This window comes from Aquila chrysaetos, chromosome 19 (genome assembly GCF_900496995.4).
Source record: "Aquila chrysaetos chrysaetos chromosome 19, bAquChr1.4, whole genome shotgun sequence".
NCBI classification, from domain to species: domain Eukaryota; kingdom Metazoa; phylum Chordata; class Aves; order Accipitriformes; family Accipitridae; genus Aquila; species Aquila chrysaetos.
The window spans coordinates 27140318-27165922 of record NC_044022.1 but is presented as its reverse complement, the minus strand read 5'-3'; the positions used below and the strand labels follow the sequence as shown (position 1 = coordinate 27165922).

Here is a 25605-nt window from a genome sequence, read left to right as displayed (position 1 = left end):
ACTCCCTTGCAGCTGCCTGGTGTCACAGTGAGCTCCCCAGATGAGGGTCCTGCCTTGGGGCACCCTGCGCAGCAGTGGGGACAGCAAGGAGGAGGAGGTGGTCACGCTTTTCCTCCCTTCGGGACCCCCACTGCCAAGCTGGCCCTGCAGCTGGCGTAGGCGATGCCACAGCAGCAGTGCGTCTCCCACTCCAGCAAAGCCAGCGTGTGTGGCCCTTGGGCACAGAAACAGCTCCTGGGAGGAACAAACCAGGAACATCCAGAGCAGGAGAAAAATACAATTTATTTACAAGTAGAAACACTTTAAAAATGCCACCTCACCCCACCCCTGCTGAGGGCAGGAACAGGCAGGGGGGAGCTGGGGTCCTGCCTGGGGCTGCGACAGCAGGTAGGGTGGGTATCAGTCCCTGCCCTGCTGGGGCTTGCCCCCCCCCCCATCCGCAGGGGCTCCCCAAACACAGGGAGGAGTGTGGTGGCCCTGGGGACGCTCCATCCCGCCTCTGTCCCAGTCCCTGCGGCTGCAGGATCCCCCCGCCCCAAGGAGGGCTCAGCCCCAGCCTGGAATAACCGCACAGCAAGGGCTGGTGCTGTGCACAAATATTGGGGTCACCCTCTGCACCCCACTGCCTGCACCCACGGGTGTTTCCAGCCCACAGGCAGCCCCCGGGGGAACAACCCCCTCCTGGCCTCCTCCCCTGCGCATCCCCCCTGCCCTGGGCTAGGTCCTAGGCGGGTGCAGGAGCGGGGCGATGCTGGGTGCGGCAGGAAGGGTGCTGGGGCCCTGCCACACTCAGGGGAGCCCCAGGGGCAGCGGTGGGACGTGCGGGGCAGTGTCGCGAGGGGAAGGTGGCCCCATCTATTCCCCCCCGGTGGTGCTGGGCCCTGGGGACGTGCCTGCAGCACTGGGGGGCAGGCAGGGAGAGGCGAGGGGGCAGAGCGGGGGACGGGGGGAACCTCAGAATTTCGTGTCCTTGAGCGATCGGCGACTGGCCTGGAAGGGACAGAGCAGAAAGGGGACGTTAGCGACTGTGACCAACCCACCGCCAGAGCCCTGGGGGTGGCTGTGCCTGCTCTGGGACCCGCTGCCTCCACGGCACTGCCACCCCGTGACAGCAGGTCCCCCTGTTGCCCCCATGAGCCCAAGGCACCGGGGTGAGCACATGCTTCCCTCCCCTCCCGTCCCCCCCCCCACACCACGGGGGGCTGCCGGTACCTACCTTGCCCTTGGGGGACTTGGCGGTGGCGATGCGGGGTGAGCGGCGGGCGCTGCCGCGGGGCGAGTTCTTGGTGGTGGTTTTCCGGCCGGCTGCCCGGCGCAGCAGGCTGTTCCCCAGCTTCTTCGGGGTGTTGAGGATGCTGAACGCCATCGACTGGCGTCTCTCAGCCTGCGGAGGAGGGCACGGGACCGTGAGCTCAGGGCAGGGCGGGGGGGGGGGTCCCTGGTCCCCCCTACTTTTTCCTTTCTGGAGCTCGCTGCTCCAGGCCCTGCTGCCCGGCGCGAGCCCCTCACCTGCTTGCTGGGGGCTTGCTGCTCGCTCCTCCGGCTGACCTGGGAGCTGCGCCGCTCACTGCGGTCCCGGGGGGTCTGGGGACGTGGGAAGCAGCTGGTCGGCTTCTTGGACTAGAAAAGAGGGGACAAGCCGGGACTGTCACCTGGGGAACAAGAGCCCTAGGGCCACCCTTCCCGGGGAGCTGATGGCAAGGAGGGGAACTGAGGGGCTGCGGGGAGGGGACGGGGATCGAGGGCAGCAGAGCCTGGGGAGTGGCACAGGGAAGGCAGAAGGCTCAGACCTTCGCCGCTTGAGCTGCCTCCTGCCAGCTCTACCCCAGGAGGAGGCATTCCAGGGGCCCAGCAGCCCCCTCCACATCTGGAGAACATCTGCAGCTGTCCACCACTCCCCTTTGTCCCCAGCCTGGCTCCTGTGGAAGCTGGGGACCAGCCAGGGTGCTTGCGGCAGGCTCAGCTCACCTCGGGGGTGTCGGGGCCCTGGTGGGACTCGTCCGAGAGGCGCTTCCTTTGCTGCCGGGTGGTGATGCCGCCGGCCCAGACCGTGCCCAGGGTGTTGCGCCGGGCGGCCGTGCCGGCGGCGATCTGCGAGGGCTGCATGCTGGCACGCCGCAGCGTCTCCTTCGGGTCGCCCGTCTTCATCTCCTCGTCCGTGATGGTCCCCAGGGAGTTGGAAGGCTGGGGAGGTGATGCAGAGGTGTTGCCAAGGGGTGACCATCAACGTTCCCCCCGGGCCCCGTGTGCCCCCAGGGCTGCCCGCCAGCCCCTCTCCGTCCCCCTCACCCCCTCCTGCGGGCAGCGGAGGCCGGGAAGGGGCAGCCCCTTTGTCCCCGCTCCCCTTACCCTGCTCTCCAGGGGGTAGCAGGTCTTCAGGTGGGGTGGGCAGACTCGGTTACGCTGCTGTAGCTCCGCAATGCGGTTCCAGTCGTCCAGCTGCTCTGGCTCATCCTGGCACGTGCCCAGGTAGATGCTGCTCCGGCCTAAACCCAAAGCAGGGAGGGCTGAGGGGGGTCCCAGGCAAGAAATGCCCCCTCCCGCCTCCCCAAGCCGGGACAGAGTCTCCCATCCAGCAGCCCAGCCATCCAACCTGCCCCCACGTACCGAGGCTGGAGCTGCTCCCCCCCTGCAAGAGTCTCAGGGAGCTGCGGGTGACCGGCCGGTAGCCGGGGAGGCCCAGCAGCGCCGAATTGCCGGGGGTCTCCTGCGGGGAGGAGGTTTCCAGCTTGATGAGGGAGTCCTGGGAGGGGAAGCTGGTGAGGGAGCGGGTGGAGGCGGCTGAGCGCAGCCGGCCTTTGCCGGGGGCAGCGTGCGGGGGCCGTGCCGCCGGGATGCTGCAGAAGGAGACGTCGGCGCTGTCCGGTTCCTCAGTCTTGGCCTGTTTCTGGGAGGAGGAAATCCAGAGATCATAGAACCCTGGAACGGTTTGGGTTGGAAGGGACCTTTCAAGGTCATCTAATCCAACTCCCCTGCCATGGGCAGCGACATCTTCAACCAGATCAGGTTGCTCAGAGCCCCGTCCCACCTGACCTGGAATGTGTCCAGGGATGGGGCATCGACCACCGCTCTGGGCAACCTGGGCCAGGGTTTCACCACCCTCAGCGTAAAACATTTCTTCCTTATTTCTAGTCTGAATCTACGCTTCTTTAGTTTAAAGCTACTACCCCTTGTCCTATTGCTACAGGCACTGCTAAGAAATCTGTCCCCATCTTTCTTATAAGCCCCCTTGAAGTACTGGAAGGCCGCAGTAAGGTCTCCCCGGACCCTTCTCTTCTCCAGGCTGAACAATCCCAACTCCCTCAGCCTGTCCTCACAGCAGAGGTGTTCCAGCCCCCTGATCATTTTTGTGTCCCTCCTCTGGACCCGCTCCAACAGGTCCAAGTCTTTCCTGTGCTGAGGACCCCAGAGCTGGACGCAGTGCTCTGGCGGGGGTCTCAGCAGAGCAGAGGGGCAGAATCCCCTCCCTCGACCTGCTGGCCGCACTGCTTTTGATGCAGCCCAGGACACGGTTGGCTTTCTGGGCTGCGAGCGCACACTGCTGGGTCATGTCCAGCTTTTCATCCACCAGTAGCCCCAAGTCCTTCTCCGCAGGGCTGCTCTCCATCCCCTCATCCCCCAACCTGTAGGGATACCGGGGATTACCCCCACCCAGGTATCAAACCCCCCAGCCTGTACCAGGGTGACCCTCGGCAGGGGCTGGAGCAGCCCATGGGGTGCTGTGACCTGCAGCTGCCCGGCTGCTGTCCCACGGGGTAAGAGGCAAAGAGCAGGGGAGGAAGCAGATTAAAAGCCATCCCTGTCTTCGCCTCTGGTCCCCAGAGAGCCCCCAGGCTGCAGGGCTCAGCAAACCGCATATCCCTGTCCTCGGCATGGAGATCCTCCCTGCCCCACGGATCCCTCCCTGCCCCGCACCCAGGGGCCGCTCACTTTCGTCATGGTGATGTTGATGGTGGTGCGGCGCCGGGCCGAGCGGGTCTTGCACCCGGAGTCAAGCGAGAGGTCGCCCAGGGAGCCGGCGCTGCTCTCCAGCTGGGACCGCGTGCGGCTGGGGATGGGGGTGAAGTAGAGGCTCTCCAGGGACTCCACCTTGCGCGGCAGCCGCCGGGACACCGGCGACTCTTCGCTGCCTGGCGGCACCGCCGAGGCCTCCGACTGCGAGCGGCCAGGCTTCCTGCAGAGACGGGGCACGAGGGCAGCGCTGACCGGCTTACCGGGCCATCGGGGAACAGAGAGGACCGGGGACACCGGGGTTTTGTGGCGCCGACGGCAGGACGGGCTGCGCCGAGCCGCGGCGTGTCGGTACCTGGTGGAGTTGAGCGGCTGCGCTTCGTCGAGGCTGAGGTCGAGGCTGTCGGCGCTGAGATCGGCAGGGTTCTGGCGGAAAGTCTCCCGGCCCTTCAGCGTGTCCGTTGCCACCTGGAACTTGCCGAGCTCCCGTAGCTGCCGATCGGCAAACTCCACCTGGGTGGGAAGCAGGGAGGGTTGGATCCTCCAAGCGAGCCGGCAACGGAGGCGAAGAGGAGGAGGAGGAGGAGGGTGAAGCCCCGCTGCACCGTGCCCACCTGAGCCTCCAGGCTGCGGACCTGGCTGGTGAGGTTCCTGCAGCTCAGCTCCGACTCCTTGGCCTGCAGGATGCTCTGCTGCAGCTCCTTGGCCAACCTCTCCGATTCGGTCCGGAGCTCTGCGTTCTCCTTCTGCAGCTGCTCCATGGCCTTCAGCTTCTCCGTCAGGTCCTGGTTCTGCTGCTTCTTTGCGTCGTAGTAAGTTTTTGCCTTCTCCATCTAGGAGTCAAGGAGAGAAACCCGTTGATCTTCCCCGTGGCGTGCTGCCCGGGGAGATGGGGACGGCGGGGCCGTGCCAGCCCCCGGCATACCTGGCCCTTGTAGTGCTCGGCTGCCTGCTCCTTCTGGGTGAGCTGCGCCTGCAGCTCTGCCACCTTCTCCTGCTGACGGGTGGTCTCTGCCTGCAGCTCCCCTTCCAGCACCTGCGGGCAGGGAAGAGACCGGCTCAGAGGCACCCTGCACCCCCACCTTGCCTGACCGAGCCCGCAGGGCAGCCACCAACAGCTCCAGGGCTGTCCAAGAGCTCAGCCCCCAGGTTTTTGATCCCTGTTTACCTTAACTCTCTGCTGCTGGGTTCGGGTGGTCTTCTCATGCTGGGTCAGCTTTTTATTCAGCTCCTCCACCTGGAAGAGCACAGCTCAGTGAGACCAGCTCCAGGCACAACACTCCCGTCTACAACCCTCCCGTGGAGAACCACGTCCCTCCTCTCTGGCCAGCGCCAGGGGCAGGACCAGGAGGAGGTTTCCTGGCCCGGGGGAGCTGTTCAGCAGTGCCCACCGCCGAGGAAGCTCCAGGCTGCGCTCCCCAGCCAGCAGCACAGCCAGCCACCTCACGTTAGTCTCTGCGGGGAGGAGGTTTGAGCTACCCAAGCGTAAGGAGCAGCTGGAAGTGGAGCCGAGACCCCTTTAGGCGGGTGGGTGAGGGAAGATGGTGCAGTTACACAGTGCCCCGTCTCCGGAGCAGGCATCTCCGCTGCCAGCTGTTTGTTGTTGGGGTAGGAGCAGGATGCCCAGCCTGCCACGGGCATCCTCCATACCAAACCTCAAGCCACGCAGCTCGAGGGGGGCCCATGCCCGCTCGGGGGGGGAGGCATCCCACCCCCAAGGGGATGCTGCTGCAGTTCGAGAGTGGAGGGCGGCTGCTTGCAGCTCGCTTAACGCGCCTGCGGGACATGACACCATGGAAGGGCCGAGGACCAAGGAACCCCACGAGGACCCCGGCCATGGCGGGAGCCCCAGGCGTGGGCAGGCGGCTCGTAAATCCTTCGGTAGCAAGTGCGCTCGCTGCCCGGGTGCCTGCGAGCTGCGGTCCCGTGGGTCGGCTGTCACTCTCGGCAAGGGGAGATGGCTGCCAGACCCCGGCTGCTGCAAGCTCCTGCCCGGCCCGGGTGGGCTCTCCCGGCTCCAGGGGACACTCAGGGGAGACCCCAGCCCCACCAGTCACAGCTATGAGGCCTCTGTGGGGTCCCTGAGCAGCTCAGGCTGGGACTGGGGGTGCAAACTAAGCTGGGCAGAGGAAACGGGGCTTTTCCAGCGTCGTTTCCCAAGTGCTAATCCACACCACGACTGTGATTGATGCTGCTGCAAAGCATCCCACCTCTGGCCACATCTGGACTGCACAGCCCTCTCCTCCCGGCACCAGCCATTCCTGCCGGCTGGGCGAGGAGCTGAACCTCAGTTAAAGAGGGTGGGAAAAAGGGATGGACAGAAGGAATGGGGTATCCAAGCTCCCCCCAGATCCCCTCTCTCTGAGGGCAAGGTGTCACTGGAGGTCCTGTGTCAAGGAGCCCTGGATGCTCTCAGCAGCCGGTCACTGCCAGCGTGCCGCCTGCAGCGTGCCCCAGGGCCACACTGGGAAGGCGAGAGCGAGAAGCCATGCAGAGCCACGGGCACCACTGAGTGGGCAGGCGGCAGGACTGGACCCCAGTTCCTACTCCATGGAGGGAAAGGCGCAAGCGCAAAGACCCGGAACCAAGCACCCCATGGCTGGGTCCCCACCGCAAACAGTTCAGGAGAGGAGAAGGTGGCTCCGGTGGGAAGCGGCAGCAGCTAGGGCCATGCACCGTCACCTTTTAAGCAGCCAGCACTTCGCATGCGTTACCTGCTTAGCTTGTTCTTTCCGAAATACTTCTAGCTGCTCCACCTGCGAGCACAAAAGGCAGAAGTGAATACGCGGCCGGCACAGACTGGGCTGCCTTTCCCAGGAACGCCTGTCCCCTTCACGCCCGAGCATCGCTTGGGGAGCGCGTCCCAGACCCCCAACTCCTGGGCTGAGCAGGAGGACGAGGATTCAGGGGTGCGCAGGAGACCAAACGCGCCCCTTTTCCCGGGGGGCTCCCCCCCACCCGCAGCCCACCCGGCAGGGAGGTCGCGGGAACCCCTACCTGAGCCGTCAGCCTCTGCCTCTCCTCCAGCAGCTTCCTCCTCTCTTCCAGCGCCGCCGCCTTGCTGCTCTCGTACTCGTTACTCATCGCCTCCAGCTTCCGCGCCGCCTCCTCCGCCTCCTGCCGACTGCCGGCCACCAGCTCCTCCGACGCCGACCGCAGCCGCTCCAGCTCCCGCGCGTGCCGCTCCATGGCCTGGCCAAGCTCTGCCTCGAGCCGCTGCTGCCCGCGGCTCCGGCTCTCGCCGAGCCCACGGTTCTCCTCGGCCAGCCGAGCGTTGGCCTGCTGCAGCCCCGCCAGCCGCGCCGCCTGCTCCGCCGTCTCCGCCTGCAGCCGCTGGATGGCCCGATCCTGCTCTGCCGACCGCTCCCGCAGGGAGGGCACCTCGGCCGCTTCCAGCTTGGCCCGCGCCAGCTCTGCTTGCAAAGCGGCCAGGGCTTTCGCCCTCTGCTCCAGGTCCTGGCGGTGCTGGCTCTCCAGGGAGGCACGCTCGGCCTGAAGCTGCTGGCAAAGGTGTTTCAGCGCCGGCAGCTCCCCGGCGAGCGCCTGGGCGCTGCCGAGCTCCTGCTGCAGGGCGGCGAGGAGCTGCTCCTTCTGGAGGCACTTGTCCTGGCAGACCTTCACCTCTTGACGCAGCTCGTCCTCCCGCTCGCTCTGGCAGTGGCGGTCCCTCTTCAGGGCCTCGATGGCCAACCGCTGCTTCTCCATCTCCTCCTGGCACCGCTGCACCTCCACCTTCATGAGCGAGCACCTCTCGGCCGCCCGGGAGGCGGCGGTGGCCATCTCCGTCTGCAGCACCCGCAGCCTCTCCTCCAGCTTCTTGCTCTTCTCCGACTCGGCGACGATCAGGCGCTTCAGCTCTTTGCTCTCCCCCTCCTTCTCCGTCACCTGCCGATGGAGGATGGAGACCTCGTGCTCCAGGCTGCCGATCAGGCTGTTCTTCCTCTCCATCTCCTGGACGCACTGGGACACTTGCTCCTTCCAGCTCTCCTCCGACCGGCCCTTCTCCTGTGCCGCGGAGCGGAGGGATGCCAGCTCCTTCTCAGCAGCGGCGATGGCGGTTTTGCTCTGGATCAGCTCCCTGCCCTTCTCCTGCAGCTCCTTCTGCAGGGCCTCCACGGTGCCGTCGTGCAGAGCCTGCGCCGACCTCGAGGCCTCCAGCAACTTCTGCAGCTCCGACGCCTTCTCCTTCTGCTGGGCCACTTCCCTCCTCAAGGCCTCCAGCTCCGCTTGCTCCGCTATCGCCGCCTCGGCCGCCGCTCGCTCCAGGGTGGCCATAGCCTCCTGCTGCTCCCTGCACTTCTGCTCCAGCTCCTCCACTTGTGAACGAAGCGCCTGGGTCTCCTTCAGCTTCTCCTGGTAAAGGTCTTGGCTCGAGCTGGATTCCTGCTCCCTGTGACGGGTCTTCTCTTCCAAGCTTTTGAGGGACATCTCCTTTGAGCAGGTGGCCTTGACGCTGTCCCCCTCCGTGTCCCTGCTGCGGGTGCCCTCCGAGAAGCCCTGCAGCTCGTTGTCCGCCTTGGGCGCCCGCTCCTTGGCCGCCTCTGCCGAGGCGAGCTCTCCTTTCAGCTTGCTGACCGTCTTCTGCAGGTCCCTCAACTCCTCGCCCCGCAAGACGTTTTTCCGGCGGAGCTCATCCAGCTCCCCCTCCTTCTCCTCCATCAGCTCCCGGGACCGGGCCAGCTCCTCCCGGTGCACCGACCGCTCCACCCTCTGCTCGTTGAGGGAGTTTTGCAGCTGCACCTCCAGCTCTGCCTTGCGGGCTCGCTCAGCGGCGCAGTCCGCCTTGGCCCGTTCCGCCTCCTGCCGCAGGCGTTCGGCTTCCTCCTCCCGGTGCGCCAGGTCCCGACGGTGCTCCCGCAGCATCTCCTCCAGCCTGGCGCCCAGCATGGTCAACTCTCCGGACAGCTTCTTCACCTCCACCTCCAGCTCCAGCTCCCGCTGCCTGCCGGCAGCGGCCACCCGGGACAGCTCTGCCTCCGCGCTCCGCAGCCGCTCCACGGCAGCTTCCAGCTCCTTGGATTTGAGCTTCTCCTGGGAGAGCTGCTGGGAGACCCCCTCCAGCGCCTCGGCAGCTCGCCGGGCATCTGCCTCCAGCCCGGCCACACGCTGGGCTGTGGCTTGCTCCGTGACGGCTATCTTCTCCCGCAGGGAGGAGACCTCGGCCCTCAGCTTCTGCTCCTCGCCCTCCTTCTCCTTCGCCCGCGCCCGGGCACTGGACAGGTCGGCCTGGAGGACGGCCAGCCTCTCCTGGTGCTCGGCAGCCAGGCGCTCTGCCCGGGCCTCCAGAGCGGCTGCCTTCTCCTGCTCAGCCTGCAGCCGCTGGCAGGCCCGGCCGTGCTCCCGGCTCAGCGCCCGCATCTCCTCCTCCAGCCGCCCGCGCTCTCCATCTTCCCCTTTGGCAGCAGGGGAGGCTCCCATCGGCTTCTCCCGGCTCTCCTCCAGCGCCCGGCGCTTGGCAGGCTCCTCGCCCCGCTCCTGCGGAGCCGGTTCCCGGCCCTGCACCAGCTGCTGCCTCTCCGCCTCCAGCTCGGCGATCCTGGCCAGGCTGCCCTCCAGGCTCTCGGCCGCCCGCCTCTTCTCGTCCTCCAGGATGCCCTCGGTGTTCCGCAGGGATTCCTCCAGGAAGAGCAGCCGCTCCTGCAGGCGGGTGTTCTCCCGGGCCAGCCTCTCCCTCTCGGCCAGCCTCTGCTGGCTCTCCTTCAGCCTGCCCTCCAGCTCCCGCAGCTGGGCTTTCAGCCCCTCCGCCGCTCCCTGCTGCCGCTGGGCGCCGAGCTCGAGGATCCTGGCTTCCAGCTCACCGACCTTGCGGCTCAGCTCAGCCTTCTCTTCCGCCGAGGCGGCCTGGCTGGCATCCTGAGCCTGCGCCATGGCCTGCAGCTGGCTGCTCAGGGACGCGTTGGCCTCCTGCAGGTGCTGGAGCTGCTGCAGGGCAGAGTCCCTCTCCCGCAGGGTCTTCTCGTGCTGGGCGCTGAGGGCAGCCAGCCGCCCGGCCTCCCCCTCGCTCCTTGCCTCTGCCTCGGCCCCCCGGCCCCGCAGCGGGGTGCCCTGGGGCTCGCCGGCCTCTCGTGCCCGCAGGTCCTGCTCCAGCCTCTCCCTGGCCCGGTGGCTCTCGGAGAGGGAGTTCTGGAGGCTGGCGACGAGGCCGCCCAGCTGCTGCTTCTCCTCTTCGAAGCGGCCGCGTTCGGACTGCAGGGCTGCCTCCCGCAGCTGCTTCTCCTCCTCCAGCCGCAGGACGGTGGCCTGGAGCTCGGCCCCTTTAGCAGCAAGGCTGGAGACCTCCTGCTTCAGCTCTTCCAGCTGGCAGAGAGAAGCGGGGAGCGGGGGGAACAAAACACAGACACCCCCAGGCGTTACTCAAGCTGTATCCAACAGTCTCACCAGAGACCCAGGTGCTGCATCCCAGCGGGAGCTGCCCGGCTGCTGCCTTCCCTCCCAGCAACCCCGGTGCACCCCAGCACACCCCGCTTTCCCCTTAGCCTTGTGCCCCGCTGCTCTCTCGGACCAAATGCCTTTTCTTACCATGCAGGAGCCTCTCCCTCCACAACCGACCTGTGCTACGGGAGGCTGGGGGAGCCAGCAGCTACCTGGGAGTGGTATTCCCAAATTCGGCACAAAAGGGGCTCCCACAGAGTGCTCAGCCCCACAACCCCCACCCAACAGCAGAAAGCAGCCAGCTCTGCCCCACACAGCTTTGCCGTGCATCCCCCCAGCACCCGCTGCTCTCCCCAGCTAGAGGAGTTTTCCATCCAAGCGCTGCCTGCCCTCGCTGCAGGAGCCAGAGGCTCGCTCGAGACACAGCCGTACCTTCAGGATGTCCCCCATGACCTCTCCCTTCTCCTGGGCGCTGCAGTCCCCCAGCTTGGCCAGCTGGTCCTCCAGCAGAGAAATCTTCCCCTGGAGAATCTCGATCTTCTCTTCCGAGCATTTCTGGGGACAGAGACGCAAGTCTGAGCATGATGGGAGGCGAGGGAACCAAGCGAGAGGAGGAGCAGTCACCCAGCTTTCCGGCAGCTTTGTCTCAGCAGGCTCAGGGCTTCTCTCCTCGCTGCGAGGACAGCAGCCTGTCCCACCATGGAGAACCCTTCCCAGGAGCAGGGAGAGACTCCCCACGGGAGCCGGCGGTTGCACAGCCTCTCCCCGTGTGCCGGCATAGATGGGCAGGAGGCTCCTGCCCACTCCACCCTGCCTGCAGCCGTCAGGGCATGAGCCAGCCCCAGGAGACATCCCCCAGCCGGGGGGGCTATGGGTGCAGCAGAGCAGGGGACACCCACTGCCCAGGTGGGACCCCAGGGCCCCCTCACCTTCTCCTGCAGGGCAGCACGCAGCTCGCTCTCCAGCTGTCCCTGCTTTTCCTGCGACTGCGCCAGGGCCGCGTTGTGCTCCTCCGAGAGCTCGTTCAGGGCTTCCTGCAGCTGGACCAAGTGGCTGGCGATCTCCCGCAGCTGTGGAGGGAAAAATCCCCCATCCCAGCGGAGGGTCAGAGAGTGCCCACGCTGCCCAGGGCTCGGCTCAGCTCCGCTCTCCTAAGTGCTGGGCACCGCAGCATCCACGGACATCCCAAGTCCTGGGTGCCCGTGCCCTGCACCTGCAGCACTGCATGCGGGCAACTCTACCCGACTACTATTTCCTCCACCACGGTTCCCCTTTGGATCAGGATCTGGAGCCCAAAGCAGGCTCAGTCACGGGGTCAAGGTCACACAAGGCCAGTGGCAGAGCCATAACCAGCCGTCACTGCCATCAAATCCTTCCCTCCTGGGCCCCAACACAAACGACTGGGCTGTGGGGACATGGAGAGGACACAGTGCCCCGTACCTTGAAGGAAAGATCCCCGTTCTCCTCAGAGAGCTGGTTGATTTTTCGGTCCATCTGGCCTTTTTCAGTCTTCAGGTCCTGGCACTGCTTGAGGGCCTCGTGCAAGCGCACCATCAGGCTGCGGGAGAGGAGGTCGTTATGCTGCGGCTTAGCAGGGCACAAACAAGGCAGGTGAGGACATCACTGGGGACAGATGCTGCTGGCTATTGCTGAGGAAGCTAAGGTACCAAGGTATCTCTGTGCCGTGGTGAGAAACTACCACAAATTCAGCTCTAAACTGGGTCCCAATACATCACAAAGCGGAGCAGGGATAAGCGGCGTTTGTGCTTTGCGTGAGCACAATTGCTCAGAACTGAGGGCAGAGGCAGCTGCAGGACTCCAGCCACCCCTCTGCAAAGTGAAATAAGTGAGGAAAGGACAAAAAAAGGCATGGCACCTGCCAGCGGAGGCTGGGCGTCCTTCCCAAGTAAATACGTCACTGCACAGGGACAGGGCAAAGACTGGGACGCAGAGTGGCAGGCAACGGAATTCAAGTGCATGACGCAGCCCAGTTCAGATCCGATCAAATTGGATCAAACTGGAGGGCTGGCAGCTGGAGAAGGGGCTGGGGTCGGGAGCTGCAATATCACCCTGACAGCTTTCAGTGACACAGAGTCTATCCCAGGCAGGCAAGACCCACACAGGCAGCATACCCTTTTCCCACAACAGGGATGGCAGTTCCCATGCTGGCTTTAGAGTAAGGAGCAGGCTGTCAGAACACACTGCGTGGTTTGGGACTGGCTCCCTGCCCGCTGTGATAAAAACGGGCTACGAGCCGTAATCGCCCCAACCATGAGGTGCAGCATGCTGGCTGGCACAACCGTGTCCTGGGCTGCATCAAAAGCAGTGCGGCCAGCAGGTCAAGGGAGGGGATTCTGCCCCTCTGCTCTGCTGAGACCCCCGCCAGAGCACTGCGTCCAGCTCTGGGGTCCTCAGCACAGGAAAGACTTGGACCTGTTGGAGCAGGTCCAGAGGAGGGACACAAAAACGATCAGGGGGCTGGAACACCTCTGCTGTGAGGACAGGCTGAGGGAGTTGGGATTGTTCAGCCTGGAGAAGAGAAGGCTCTGGGGAGACCTTATAGCAGCCTTCCAGTACTTCAAGGGGGCTTATAAGAAAGATGGGGACAGATTTCTTAGCAGTGCCTGTAGCAATAGGACAAGGGGTAGTAGCTTTAAACTAAAGAAGCATAGATTCAGACTAGAAATAAGGAAGAAATGTTTTACGCTGAGGGTGGTGAAACCCTGGCCCAGGTTGCCCAGAGCGGTGGTCGATGCCCCATCCCTGGACACATTCCAGGTCAGGTTGGACGGGGCTCTGAGCAACCTGATCTGGTTGAAGATGTCCCTGCCCATGGCAGGGGGGTTGGACTAGATGACCTTGAAAGGTCTCTTCCAACCCAAACTATTCTACGATTCTGTGACTGCCGAAGCCATCTCCTCCTTGGGGCGCAGCTGCAGAGGAGGTAGCAGAGAACAAGAGGAGGTTTGCCCTCACCCCTGTTTAGTGCGTTGCTGGGAAAGAGACAAACGACACGGAGTCCAGGGATGTGGGAATGACAAGGACCAGCCTAGCAGGAGGGAGCAGACATCCCCGGAAGATTACCTCTCGTTCTTTTCCCTCAGCTCCTCCATTTCCTTGGGCTCCAGCTGGTCTGCAGCTTGCTTCTCATTGAGCAGAGCCAAGCGATCAATCCGCTGCTGCATCATGGTGATCTGAGCCTCTGGGGAGGGAGCGAGAAAGGGCCCGTTACCATCTTTTTATGTCACCTGAACCACCCCAACAGCAGAGTGGAGGATGCCTGTCCTTCTCCCAAGCTGGTGAGGAGCCACTGCACAGAAACCCTTTGCAGCAGAAGACAGAAGAGCCAGGCTGCGAGCACTGCTGCTCAGCACGGGTGTTGCTTCAGTCATGGCTTCTGTTGCCCAGGATATGTAAGGGAATACAAGAGGGAAGAAGGAACCTGCAGTCTCCGCATGCGCCTGGGGAAATCCCCAGTGCAGAGAGTGTTTTAGATGTGGATGCCGAGACTCCTACGCCTGCCAGCCTGCTCCAAATCATTTGGCAGGGGGACAACCAGCCATCTCCAAGAGGTGCTCAGAGTTGTTACAACAGCATCAGAGCTGTCTTGGCTCCCGTCAGCAAGGCTTTCTGCATCACCCTTTGTTCCAGACTAACAGGCAAGGGTCCCCTTGGCCCACTATGGAGCAAGGCACAGCAAACCCCAAGCTACCCTGTCTGCTCTGGGAAGCAGAAAAGCTCCAAAGCCACAAGCTGTGCTCACTTGGGGTCTGGCAGGATGGACTGTGCATGAGCACAGTCATGGTGGGGTCAAAGCTGTAACAGAGTCACAGAAACCAGGCGAGGTGCCAGCCCTCGAGAGCCCTCCCCGCGCCCCAGGACATCCCGCTAGCGACTGACCCTTCTCTGTGATGAGCTTGCGATTCTCTGCCAGCTCCACCTCCAGCTCATCCCGGTTCTCTCTCTCAACAGCCAGCTGCTTCTTCAGCCGTCGCAGCTGAAACTGGGGGGTCTGCATGACATCCCCCATGGGTGAGGATGGAGAGCCAGAAAGCGTGCTGCAGAGAGGCACACCACATAACTCAGTTATCCGGAGCCAACAACGGGGCACAGTCCCTCCCCACGCAGCCAGACCCGCTCTGGTTCCCCCATCTCAGAGGCAGGTTCAGAGCAATAACTCTGATCCTCGTCGCCTGAGCAGAAAGGTCACTCTCCTCATCTTGATTACAGTAACACCAGCCTCTAAATGTCTGGCATACACGTACAAAACCAGTTCCAGGGCAAAGCATCCATCTCCCTTCGCACCATAGCTGGAGCCCCACCGCAGAGCATTCACAGCTTGCTAGAGAGAAACTCCTTTAGCACATCCAGCAGTGACACAAGCCTGGTCCTCCCAAACCCACCCCAGGGCAGGAGAGGACCACAAGCTGCTCTGGGAAGTGTCTGTGCTCATTAGGCTGAAACGAGCAAGGCTAAGAGGCATTAATTACAGCCCAACCTCACCCCACCGCCATACATCCCCATATCAAGCCTGAGGAGTTTGCAACAGGACAGCACCGCAGCAGAAAGGGGGTCTCTGTCAAGTCAGCATGCACCCTGGCTACATCTCTGGGTCCCAGCAGCTGCCTTGTCCGTTCCCCCCCTTCCCTCACCCCCCCAGCAGCCAAGAGGCTGGGGACATACTTGTTGGCGCCGGAGGAGGAGGAAGAGGAGGAGGATGCAATCTTCTGCAGTTCCAGGAAACGCACCTCTCGCTTGTGCGGGAGGGAGAGCAGCGGGGAGTGCTCCTCAGAGCTGCTGCTGGATGCGCTGGATGAGGATGGCGGTGCTGGAAATCACAAGGGAGAAGCAAGTTGTGATCTTCACGTTAATACCAGAAGGGAGGGTTTAGCAGCTGAAATCCCAGGTGCGCAGGGACCACAAATTCCAGCAATCAGCCCAGCTGAGAAAGCCATAAACCTGCCTTACATCCCTGTCCTGCCAGTTCCACGGTCCTGCCCTGGCACTCCACTCCCACCACAAAGCTGTGGGCATCCCACCTGCCTCACTCCTCCACGGAAAGCAGCATGCACCGCAAAGGCTGGGATGCTGCCAAGTGGGAAGAGCCCAGCAGGTATAAGGCAGCCCTACTCTTAAAGTTGAAGAGCTTACAAGGAACCATGTCGTAGTGCTCACTCCTGGGGTGCGGGGATCTGGATGGTGTTGCTGCTCTTATGGCTTGGCAGCTATAGCAGCACAAACGGGGAAAAAAGCCCAATGTTTTTATGCTCTAGAAAAGGCTCATCCTTGCCAGTTAGGTGCTGCCGGCATGGGAGCTGTACGGAAAGATGCCAGCAGTGCTCAGCACTCGCAACATCCCACTGCTGCTCTCTGCAAGGTTATGGACTGTTTCTGTCCCACTCTGAGCTGGCACTTGGACATCACTAGAGCAAACACGTTAACCTGTCGGTCTTACCAGGGCGCTGCATTGGTGCCAGCTAGGAGAAAAACGTGCCCAATGCCTGCTCTGCCTGCACAAGGCTTGGCCCGTTACTCCAAGCTGGTGCCACAGCAGAGGCAGCCAGGGCCTGGCTCTCACCTTTCCTCTGCAGAAACGTCTCCAGATTCTCATTCAGGCTCTCCTCATTGTCCAGCACAAATTTGAGGATCGATGCCAGCTCAACCTGTGTCAGAGGAGCCACAGGGTCAGCAACTCTGCTGCAGCAGCTGTGGTTCGCAAGCAGAATGGTGCCAGCCAGGCAACGACCACAGCAGGCTCGGGGCAGCGGGCAGCTCCCTGCCTGCCCGTGCCTGCACTGGCAGGTAGCCACACTCACAGTCACAAGCCTTTGATTGCCCAGAGCACTGCAGCACCCACCCCATCTTTCAAGGGCACCCAAACACGAGGGCAGGTCTCAGAGCACCCCCAAAAGGCACCTCCGCTCCCCCCCACACCCCTGGTCCGGAGGGGGAACCCAGAATGAATTACCTGAGTCTTGTAGTCAAACTCATACCACTCCCTGGGGCTCTTGCAGCTCATGGAGGTGTGATACAGGAGCAGCACGGCCACCTGGAACGAGGCAGGTAAGCGTTACCGACCCCAGGTTGGTTACCAGCACATCGGTGCCGGCTAGGAATAAAGCGTGCCCGGCAGTTACCTTGGCCAATGCCAGTTCCTCTCCCTCCAGCAGTTTCTGTGCCGAGACCAGGTTCTCCGTGGCCGATTTGTGCTTGCAGTGCTCTGCAACGTGAAGCAGGATTCCCAGTCACGCAGGAGTCCCTGCCGCTGGGCACGCTGCCTGCCAGCCCGTGGCATGTGTCCATCCCCCGTGGTGACGCGCTTGGGCTGAGAGGCACCGTGATGCATCCCCAAGGAGAAGGGGCACAGGCGGGGAGGCACAGGGCAGGCTGGGCTCCAGAGCTGAGCCCCCAGTGCTCAGCCTCTGCCATTAACTGTGATGGGGGCTTTTTTCCCCTCTCTGACAACTTGCCCCTCAGTCCCAACCTCCCCACCTTGCCCTCGGTATCTCTCTGCACCTTTTGCTCCTCCACCACCAGCCCAAACCGAGTCCCATCTATGGAGGGTGGGATATAGTGTCTCCGTCTTCCCTTCTAAGGGAGGCCAAGCAAAAGTGCAAGAGACTTCCCATATCTCCTCCCAGGGTTCCTGCTCAGATAAGGGTTTTCCAGCAGGATTTGAGCAGCTTGAGGCCAGGCACTGGGTGAGGAATGCTGCCCCAAAGCAGCATCACCAGAGCAGCCACCAGCACGCTGCCCTTCACCCCCTGGACTTCCTTTGCACCAAGCCCGGGCTCCGGCAAGGATTTCCATCGGGAAGCTTTCCTTCCCGCACGCTGCCACAGGGTCACGGCAGCTCTGCCTGCACCTCGTGAAGCTGCTGATGCAGCGGGGGGGTCACTTGGGGGGAAGGGGAAGCCTGCAGACACAAGACCAGACCCCCGCAGGGGTGGGGGGCACCGAGCAGGGGCGACCGCTTCCCCCGGCAGAGGCTCTTACTCTGCAGGAAGCCACGGATGAAGGAGATCCTCTCCGGCAGCGGCTGCTCCAGCACAGACTCCCCCTCCTCGCTCCTGTGGCTAGAAGAGTGCACGGGTTGCGTTAATGTTTTGCTGAGGGATTTAAACAAACAGTGCTTTTTTTTTTTTTTTTTTTTTTTTTGCAACAGAGCTTGCCGAGCGAGGGGCTGGCTCTCGGGCAACGCGACGCCAGCCTGCCCTACGCCCTCATGCCAGGGCGGGTGGTGAAGCAAAAGCCAACCACGCCATGCCCGGGAGCAGGCGCAGACGCTCCCCGCAGCCCCAACAAACATGGCTGCGTTTGGTGAGCAGCCGGAGACGGGCAGCTGGCCCCCCCCGGAGCGTGTGCCGGAGCGCTGCCGACCTCCGCCGCTTCCTCCTCTGCCTGCCAGCCCCGGCATCCGGCGCGGCAGAAGGAGCCGGCGGCATCCCCGCCAGCCGGGGAGGCACCGCGGGGGCCGGGGGTCGCACGTGGAACTGGGTGTTTTTCTTGCTGTCGCAAAGCGTCACCATTTTGGAGACACATGCGGACCCCGCTCCCCTCTGGGTTGCTGCCCTGGAGCCCACGTTGGATTTTGGAGCAGGGGAGCTGAAGCTGTCTTTTCTGGCTCTTATTCGAGACCATGCTTTTCCTCAACGGCTGCCAGCTCAAACAGAGACCGTGTGCCTAAAACCCGTGCCAGCTGTGCTCAACCGGCGTTGCTTCGGTACCTTCGGTTACTCCCGGGGTGCCGAAAGCAGGGACTTGGCCCTGGGAAGGGGCTGGCACGAGGATTTTCTCATCCTCACGGATTTCCCAGCCTGCCTCCTGGTGCTGCAGGGAGCTCCTCAGCTCAGCTGGCTGCCATGGCGGCCGCCCCACTTATCAAGCTACGGTCAGGCCTGTTTAGTGAGCACACGCCGCTGGTGATCCCAGCTAATCTGAGCTGGAGCACAGACCCAGGAGATTAACCAGGTCTGACTAAATATATCCCCGGTGCAGGCGGCTCCTTCCTCCCCACCCACCACAGGCAGATCCCTGCTCCGAGCAGGCTCTCGTTACACCGTGCAGGAGGTAATTATAGCAGACAGGCTCCCACAGAGCCTCCCGCCGGAAGGGTTTGAAAGCAAAGCCGCGCTCGGCGCTGAGCGGCAGCCTCACGCCCTCCCAATTTGCCTCACCAGCTCGTTAACGACGCACAGCCGGAGCGGAGCGTGCTCGGTCCTAGCTCCAATGCCCATTACGGCTTGCAGGTTTTAATCACCCTTGCTCACAGGCAACGAATGCGGCTCCTGATGGAGGCTTTTCTTCCACCCCTGCCCAGCCACCCTGGCTCCCGGGACAGAGCAAACAGGCTCCATCCTGCCTGTATCATACTCGGAAGCAGCCTGATGTCCCCAGAGAACAGGAGCACTTCATGGGGCAGGAGCTGTCATTCTTTAAGCTGCTTTACAGACCCAAGGCTTCCTCAGGATCCCGAGGCTGCAGCTCAGGAAAACTTGCTGGGCTGTTTCCTCACCCAAGCAGCATTTATAGAAATAAAGCATCTCCCACGCAGCTCCAGGAGCCCCCACACTGCTGGTATCAGCCCTCAGCTCTTGGCTTTGACGCCAGGAGTAAGCCCAGACATCAGTGCCAGATGTGATAGCAAGCCTCAAATGACAGAAACTCTGGCCAAAATCCTACCTGGGTAGCTCCACAGGCAGACCCTGGCCACACAATGGGCAGCCCCTGCCTGCAGGGCAGGCAGGGGAGCAGACCCTCTCCCAGCTACCTCAAGTGGGTTTGTTCTCGAGCCTGAGCTGCAGGCAGAGCCCCGGTACATAATCTACATACGGAGGCTTCCAAGGAAGGCAGCCCAAAAGGTTCATCGTCCCACACGCAGGGGGTTTACATGCAAAGGAGCCACACTGTGAAGACACAAGCCCTGTGTTTCATTGCAGTGGGTTTCAGAGCACACCCGGCGGCAAGTGCTGCTTACGCAGGTGCTGTTGCTTTACCGGAGCCTCATATGGAGGAGCCAGAGATCCAGCATCAGGTCTGCCAGGACCCCTGCTCCCACCCTGCCCGGAGAGGGACCACACTTGCAGCTGGAGGAGACTCCTGGGAGCCGAGGCCGTGGCTCCGGGAGGCAGCCCAGCACATGCTCGGTGCCGCCTTCCAGCCAGCCGGGTGCTTCAGAGAGCACATCCCGGCTCCCTGTACTCACATTTTGTTGATGATCCTGATGAAGATGCTGCAGTCCTGGAGCTGTGACAGATCATCAAGGGGATCAGTACAAACTTTTGTGCTGTTCACCTAGAAATGGGGTGAGATGGTCAGAAGGCAGAAGCCAACACCACGCCATGCTGTGCCACCCACCACCTCCCAGTCCTGGCAGGGGACAGCGAGACCGGTCTGGGTGTGAGAGCAAAGCCAGCCCTTCTGACTGCCCCTGCCCCATCCAGGCAAAAGCTGGACGCAATCCCCACAGCTCCACCGCCAGACAGGCCGGCATGGGTCTCGATTATCACGCTGCGATGCTTTGCTCAGACATGGCACTACTTCTTGAGGCAGATCCAACAGTCCCTTTATCGTCCAGCTGCTGCTCACTTCCCAAGCCTGCTGCCTGCTCCAGGCTCAGCTCTGGATCCCGGGCAGTTTCCACAGCCAGACCAAGCTGTTCCGGCATTTCTGGTTACTCAACAGGAACAGTGAGCAAGGCTTCTCCTGCAAACACCCACCTGCCCGGGAATGGCAGGGACTCAGCCGCCCCGGGACCTGCCCCAGCCACAATCCCTCCCTTGACCAGCCCCAGCATCGTGCCCCTGAGGAGCTGCCGGTGCCGGCAGCAGCTGGGACCCACCCGGGCAGCATGTCCCACCTACGGAGCAAGCTATGGCAGAGGAGAGGGAGGCTTTACCCAAGTGAGGAGAGCTGCGGCTCTCGCGCTGTGAAGAGGCATCTTTGCGAGGCTGCCAGGTGACTGCCCGGACCTAGGAATGCCAGCAAAGGGGAAAAAAAAAAAAGCAATTAAGGCCAAACACAGTAATTACATTAATATACAGCTTGCATACAGCACCAGGCATTCATGTCTGTCAAGGGAGGATCTATCCACTGTGCCTGGTCGGCTGTGGGTTGTACGGAGGTGAGCAGCTGACATCCTCCTGCTTTTCAGCAGGCACCGAGCGGGGAGCAGCACTGCCGAGCAGCAGCCAGGTCCTCTCCCACAGCCTCCCAGGATTTACCCCCGGAGATCGGGATCCTGACGAACAAGGCTCAAGGGAAAACCGCTGCTCAGGCTCCTTGTAGCCAGCACCTCCTGCTGTGCCTCCTTCCCTCCCCCTCACCCCCAAACTTCTCCGAAATTTCTTTTAAGAGAAATTTAAAGGCCTGGCACCCCGGGAGCCCGCTCCGACCCCGTGCCCAGGCAGGTCCCCCTCGCCACTGGTTTCAGCCCTGGCCCCCCGAGGATGAGGGCAGCGTCCCATCAGGCCCGTCTTTCAGGTCACACCATGGCGGCACAAAACAACCATTCGTGGCTTGGGCCAGCTGGCACTGGCGGCTGCCATCACCCCGAGGGATCCTGCCCACCAGCCTCACCGTGGGGCACCGCGCATGGCCGAGGCCTTCTCCATGGCTGTGCCGAACCACCGGGCTCCCCTGCCTGCGGCAGGCTGGAGGCAGGGAGCCTGACCTGGGCATCCAGCGGGCTCCTGGCACACGGGCTGGCAGCTCGTCGGCACTTGCTGCCCACCCAGGGATGGCATTCCCCCTGCCGCCGGTCACAGCTGAGAAGCGGTACCACTGCCGGGAAGCCCCGGCATGCCAGGAAAATTCACCTCCCTCTAGAAAACATGAGCACCAGCTTTAGAGAGAAAGGCAGCGTGGTTCAAAGCACAAAAATCTGGCATGTGTAGGGATGCCATGCCAAGAGCCACGGTGGTCCTGCGGGATGGGCAAGAGCAGGAAAAAATCCCCCAGCACTGTGCCAAGAGGCAGCCAGCCCCAGCAGGATGAAGCAGCTACAGATCACGGCATGGCCCTCGGGGAGCAGAGGGGGACTGGGGAGCAGTGGCAAACAAGCACCCAAACCAGGCAGGTCAACCGGCTCTGGCCGAGAGCATGGTGGGAGCCATGGAGAATGCAGCAGGCTGCCAGGCCTTGGCAGGGGGAGGGATCTCCCGCGGACCTCATGGTGGAAGGAAATTTAAAAAGAGAAAGAAAAAGGAGGGAACCCAGGCTGCTGGGGGGCCAGAGCCAGCCCTGCCTGCCCGGCAAGGGGCTAAGATCCCACCGTGGTACTGCCCACAGCAGCTCTGGCTTCCTCCCAGCTGTGTGGCCACCAGCCCCCAAAACACTGGCAGCGTGGGAACCGGGATTCCCTGGTCGCCCACCTCCCCAGCTGCCATGACCCCCAGCTGCTGCGACCCTTGGGGCCAGGCAGGCTGCCCACTCTGCCCCCGGCCGGGCACCGCCGCGGGGGCTGGAAGGAGCCTGCAAAGGTCACTTGGCCCCAAACAAGCCCGGCGAGGCAGCAGCCAAGCTGTCGGAGCGCTGCCAGCTTCCCTGCCCGCTGCCGACGGTGCTAAGGAGAACCACCTGCCGGGGCGGGGAGGTGGGGGGGGGGGCAGGATCCGCAGCCGTTCCCGGGAGCGCCCAGCACACCACGGCCACTGGCCGCAATGGCTTTGGGGGGACATGGAGCTCCCACCGCCTCTGTGAGCTCAGCTGGGAAGCGCAGGATCCTTGGCAGGATGCATCCTCCCTCCAATTTGGCTAAAAACCCACTCCTCTGCCCCGCAGCTGCAGCACACAGCCTCTCAGCACCCACCACCCCTCCAGCCCCACGGCCAGGGGTGCAGCGTGCCTGAGCCAGGATCTGTCCCCAGAAATCCACCTGAAGCCTCCGGGCAAAACACGCGTGCCAGCACTGAACGTAGTCTTCTACCACAGAGGGCCACATTCCACCGAGCACACCCCACCGGGACAGAGCTGGGTTTTACCGGAGCCTGTCTGCAGAAGTGCCGGTGCCCAGCTCTTGCCCTGCTCACAGCCCGGCTCATCGCCGGCAATGTCGCCTTCCCCGAGCCATGCTCGCCGGAGACAACAACACGACCCTCCGTGGGGACATGCCGCTCGCACTATGCCTGGATCCGTGCGATGGCAGACGGGAAGCGGCTGGGGAGCCCGGCGTGTCAGCACAAAGCACGGCAGCAGCCATGAACGCTTTCCAACCGCATCCCCGGGGAGGGGAGCTGCGGGGGGGGTCAGTGGGGAAGGGTGCCGATAGACGAGGGGGGGGACACGAGCCCCGGCGGCGGTGACGGCCACGGCGGCATTGTCCTTCGCCTCTTTCCCCCAGCGCCCGCTCCGGTCAAAACACGGCGTTACGCAAGCCCGCGCCTCCGGAGCTCCCGAAGCGCCAACCTGCCGGAGGGACGTGCCCGCGGCCCCCCCAGCTATCCCGGGGCAGGGGGTCCCGCTGCAGGAAGCGCCCAGCGGCTCACCCAGGCAGGGTGGGCGACCCACGGCAGCCCCCTCCCCGGCCCAAGGCCGGCGTGGGGAGGAGGCGGTGAAAGGCGGGGGGGGGTGTCACAGCCGCCACCCCGGAGCCTGAGCTCCCGGATGTTGGCGAACCCAACTGGGCCGCCCGCGTCCTGACGCGAGTCGGGGATTCGCACCTTGGGAGCTCGCGAGGCGCCGGGGAGGGAACCGCACGCTGCGGCGAGGCGGCGGGGTTGGGAGATGGCGAGCTTCGCCTCCCCCGCCTCCCTCCTCCTCCTCCTCCTCCTCCTCCTCCCCGGCCCTCTTGAAAACAAACAAGGAAGACGGATAAAGTCTTTGTTCAGGCCTTACCGGGGGCGCGCAGCGGCTGCCGTCGGCGCGCGGGGTTTAATCCGCCATGAGCGCTGGCAGCCGGGGAGGGCCGGAGAGCCAGCGGCCACGCACAAAAGAAAAGTTGTTGGGCTTCTCTTCGGCAGGGCTGGCAGGCGACGGTTCCCCTTCCTGGCCCTGGGCCACCCCACGTCACCACGCCGAGGCCGCGCTCGTTAAAGGCGCACGGCACAGAAAGCTGCTGCCGCTGCTGCTGGAGCAGCCGTGGGGAAGCGACAACGTCCGACCCCGGCCATGGGTACGCTCGCTGCCGTCACCCTGGGTGACAGAGGGCTGCCAGGGCTGGCTCAGACCCATTCCCAGCCCCAGCGTGACAGCAGCACCGGCCACCAGCATCGGGTGCTGGCGGGGAGCGGGGGGGCTTAGCAGGAAAAGGCACTGGGAGTCCCCGCTGCCAGCCCCTGTCTCCCGCTAACCCAGCTGGAGCCATGTGCTGACTGGATCCCGAAAAATTCCCTCTTGACGCGCCCCCCCCCCCGCAGCGGCCACGGATTTGACAGGGACCGGAGCAATGCCGCAACCCACCGCCGGCAGAGATGCCAGCGAAGGCAGCTGGCTGAAGGGGCTGCGGGACCCCTGCCTTCCGTCGGGAACGGCAGCTGCCAGAGCCCTGCCTGCACCCAGGGACCCAGCTGCCTCCTGGGGCTGGCAGGCAGTGGGCAAGGAAGGGACGCTCGTCCCTCGCTGCTGATCCGGAGACCCTCGGGAACCGTCCCTGGGGCGTTTGGGCTGCCCCGAGCACGGCGCTCACCGCGCCAGCCAGGAAGGGGCCGAGGAGCACGGTGTGCCGCAGAAAAAGTTCTTTTAAACCGGCCCTGGGGCGGGGGGCAGCAGAAGAGCCGGCGGCGGGGACATGACTGCTGAACGCCACTGGCAAAAGCTCGGGCTTCCCAAAACAGCCGGGAACCAAAGGGAGACACTCACAAGCCCCCGCGCTCCGGCTGAGACCCCCCCCCGGGGAGGGGATGCTGCTGAGCTTGGCCAGAGACCGATGGGAGCTGGTGGTGGGAGCTTTTCCTACTGGATTGGGAGGTGAGGAGGCACCCAGCCAGCGGACGTCGTGCGGACGAGGCGCAGCCGGCTCAGCACACGGTGATGGGCAGCGTGAGGCGATCCCGGCAAACCGAGGCGGGACGGCAGCCGGCGGGTACCGGTGGGTACCGGCAGCACACGCAGGCCTTTCTCCAGCAAGGCACCGATCCGGTGCCCGGTGCTGGGCCCGGTGAGGACCTACTTCTCGGGGGTTCCTCCGCCGAGCCCCACGGACGGCGTGAAGGACGGGGAAGGAGGGGGAGGCTCAGCCCCGCCGACTGGCACAGCCAGGCCGTGGCGAGCACCGGGCCCGGGATGGCGACACCGGGGGACGGGTACCGGGGCCCAGGCCCCCGCTGTAGGCTGCGGGAAACACCGGGCCCGCTGGGGACGGACATCCCAATCCCAATCCCATTCCCATTCCTCCCCAGTGCCCCCGCCGTACCGTGCCGGGGCCGTCGCCACCTCCTCCCGGATTCAAACGGCGGCTCCCCCCCCCGCCGCCTTCCTATTGGCCGCCGGCGGGGCGGGGCGCGTCACGTGTGAGGGGTGGGCGGTGCCGGGGGAGGAGGACTACGAATCCCGGCGGCCCCCTCCCGGGGAGGGGCGGGGCGGTCCGGGATCTCGCGAGAGCCGCGGGGAAGGACGGGAACGGGTTGCCGTGGCGACGGCGGCGCGCGGGGGGGACGGGGGGCGGCGGAAGGTACGGGGACACGCGTGGGGACGGGGGTGTCCGTGGGCGGGGAACCCCCGGGGGGTGCAGGGACACGGGGGGGGTCTCCCGGGGGGGGGGATGGGGGAGCGCAGGCCGCAGGCCCCCACTCGGGGTGGGGACACGCGAGGGACCGTGGCGGGGGGGGAGGTCCCGGGCAGGGGTAGATGGAGGCCCACGGTAGGGCAGGGGACACGTGTGGGGCGGCACTGGGGGCAGTGAGGGCCCGCTCTGCCCCACAGCACCAGCCGGGCTGGGGTCCTGCCCCACGGCGGGGATTGCCGTCCCGGGGGGGGGGGAGCGACCCGAGCTCACCCCCCGCCCCCGACTTCTCCTTTTGCCGTATCAGCTCCACCCGGGGTGGGTACGGCCCCACGGGACACCCCCCCAGCCCCACTGGGGGACCCTCACCCTCTCCCCAACCCCCCCCACCCCAAGAGCTGCCGACAGTGCAGCCCCACACCAGCCCCCCCTGCCCGGGAACCCCACGGAGGAGCAGAGGGGTTACAGGCACCCCTGGGGGGGCCACCCTCACCCCGCCGGGAGCAGGGGGAGAGCCCCCCTCCCCTTCAGCCTACCCCAGCTTCGGAGTGAAATAGGTGGGGGGGGGGCAGGGTGGTACCCCAGGGAGAGGGAGCTGGGGCAGGGGGAAGGGACCCGAAAGC

At 64.1% G+C, this 25605-nt stretch overlaps 1 protein-coding gene across 5 annotated transcripts; it reads right to left on the bottom strand.

Annotated features, from left to right (window-relative positions):
• Positions 1–263: 263 nt before the first annotated feature.
• On the bottom strand, positions 264–24696 carry NUMA1 (nuclear mitotic apparatus protein 1). 5 transcript variants are annotated; one of them, XM_041118432.1, is made up of 26 exons: positions 24674–24696; positions 20222–20294; positions 19529–19617; positions 17320–17399; positions 16461–16543; positions 16292–16372; positions 15902–15986; positions 15007–15151; positions 14224–14381; positions 13408–13525; positions 11764–11881; positions 11253–11393; positions 10756–10878; positions 6949–10248; positions 6666–6707; positions 5120–5188; positions 4877–4987; positions 4566–4784; positions 4307–4464; positions 3931–4174; positions 2608–2887; positions 2350–2486; positions 1969–2184; positions 1510–1620; positions 1194–1384; positions 264–1078 (listed from the first exon to the last, which is right to left on the bottom strand). In XM_041118432.1, the coding sequence occupies exons 2-26, from the start codon at positions 20261–20263 to the stop codon at positions 955–957; spliced, it is 6465 nt and encodes a 2154-aa protein (XP_040974366.1). In that variant the 5' UTR covers positions 20264–20294; positions 24674–24696; the 3' UTR covers positions 264–954. The 5 variants fall into 5 exon arrangements, with proteins under 5 accessions (XP_040974366.1, XP_040974365.1, XP_029898144.1 ...); XM_041118431.1 differs by lacking the exon at positions 24674–24696 and adding an exon at positions 23158–23426; XM_030042284.2 differs by lacking the exon at positions 24674–24696 and adding an exon at positions 23158–23426 and having other exon boundaries at positions 264–1081; positions 1197–1384.
• Positions 24697–25605: the final 909 nt, after the last annotated feature.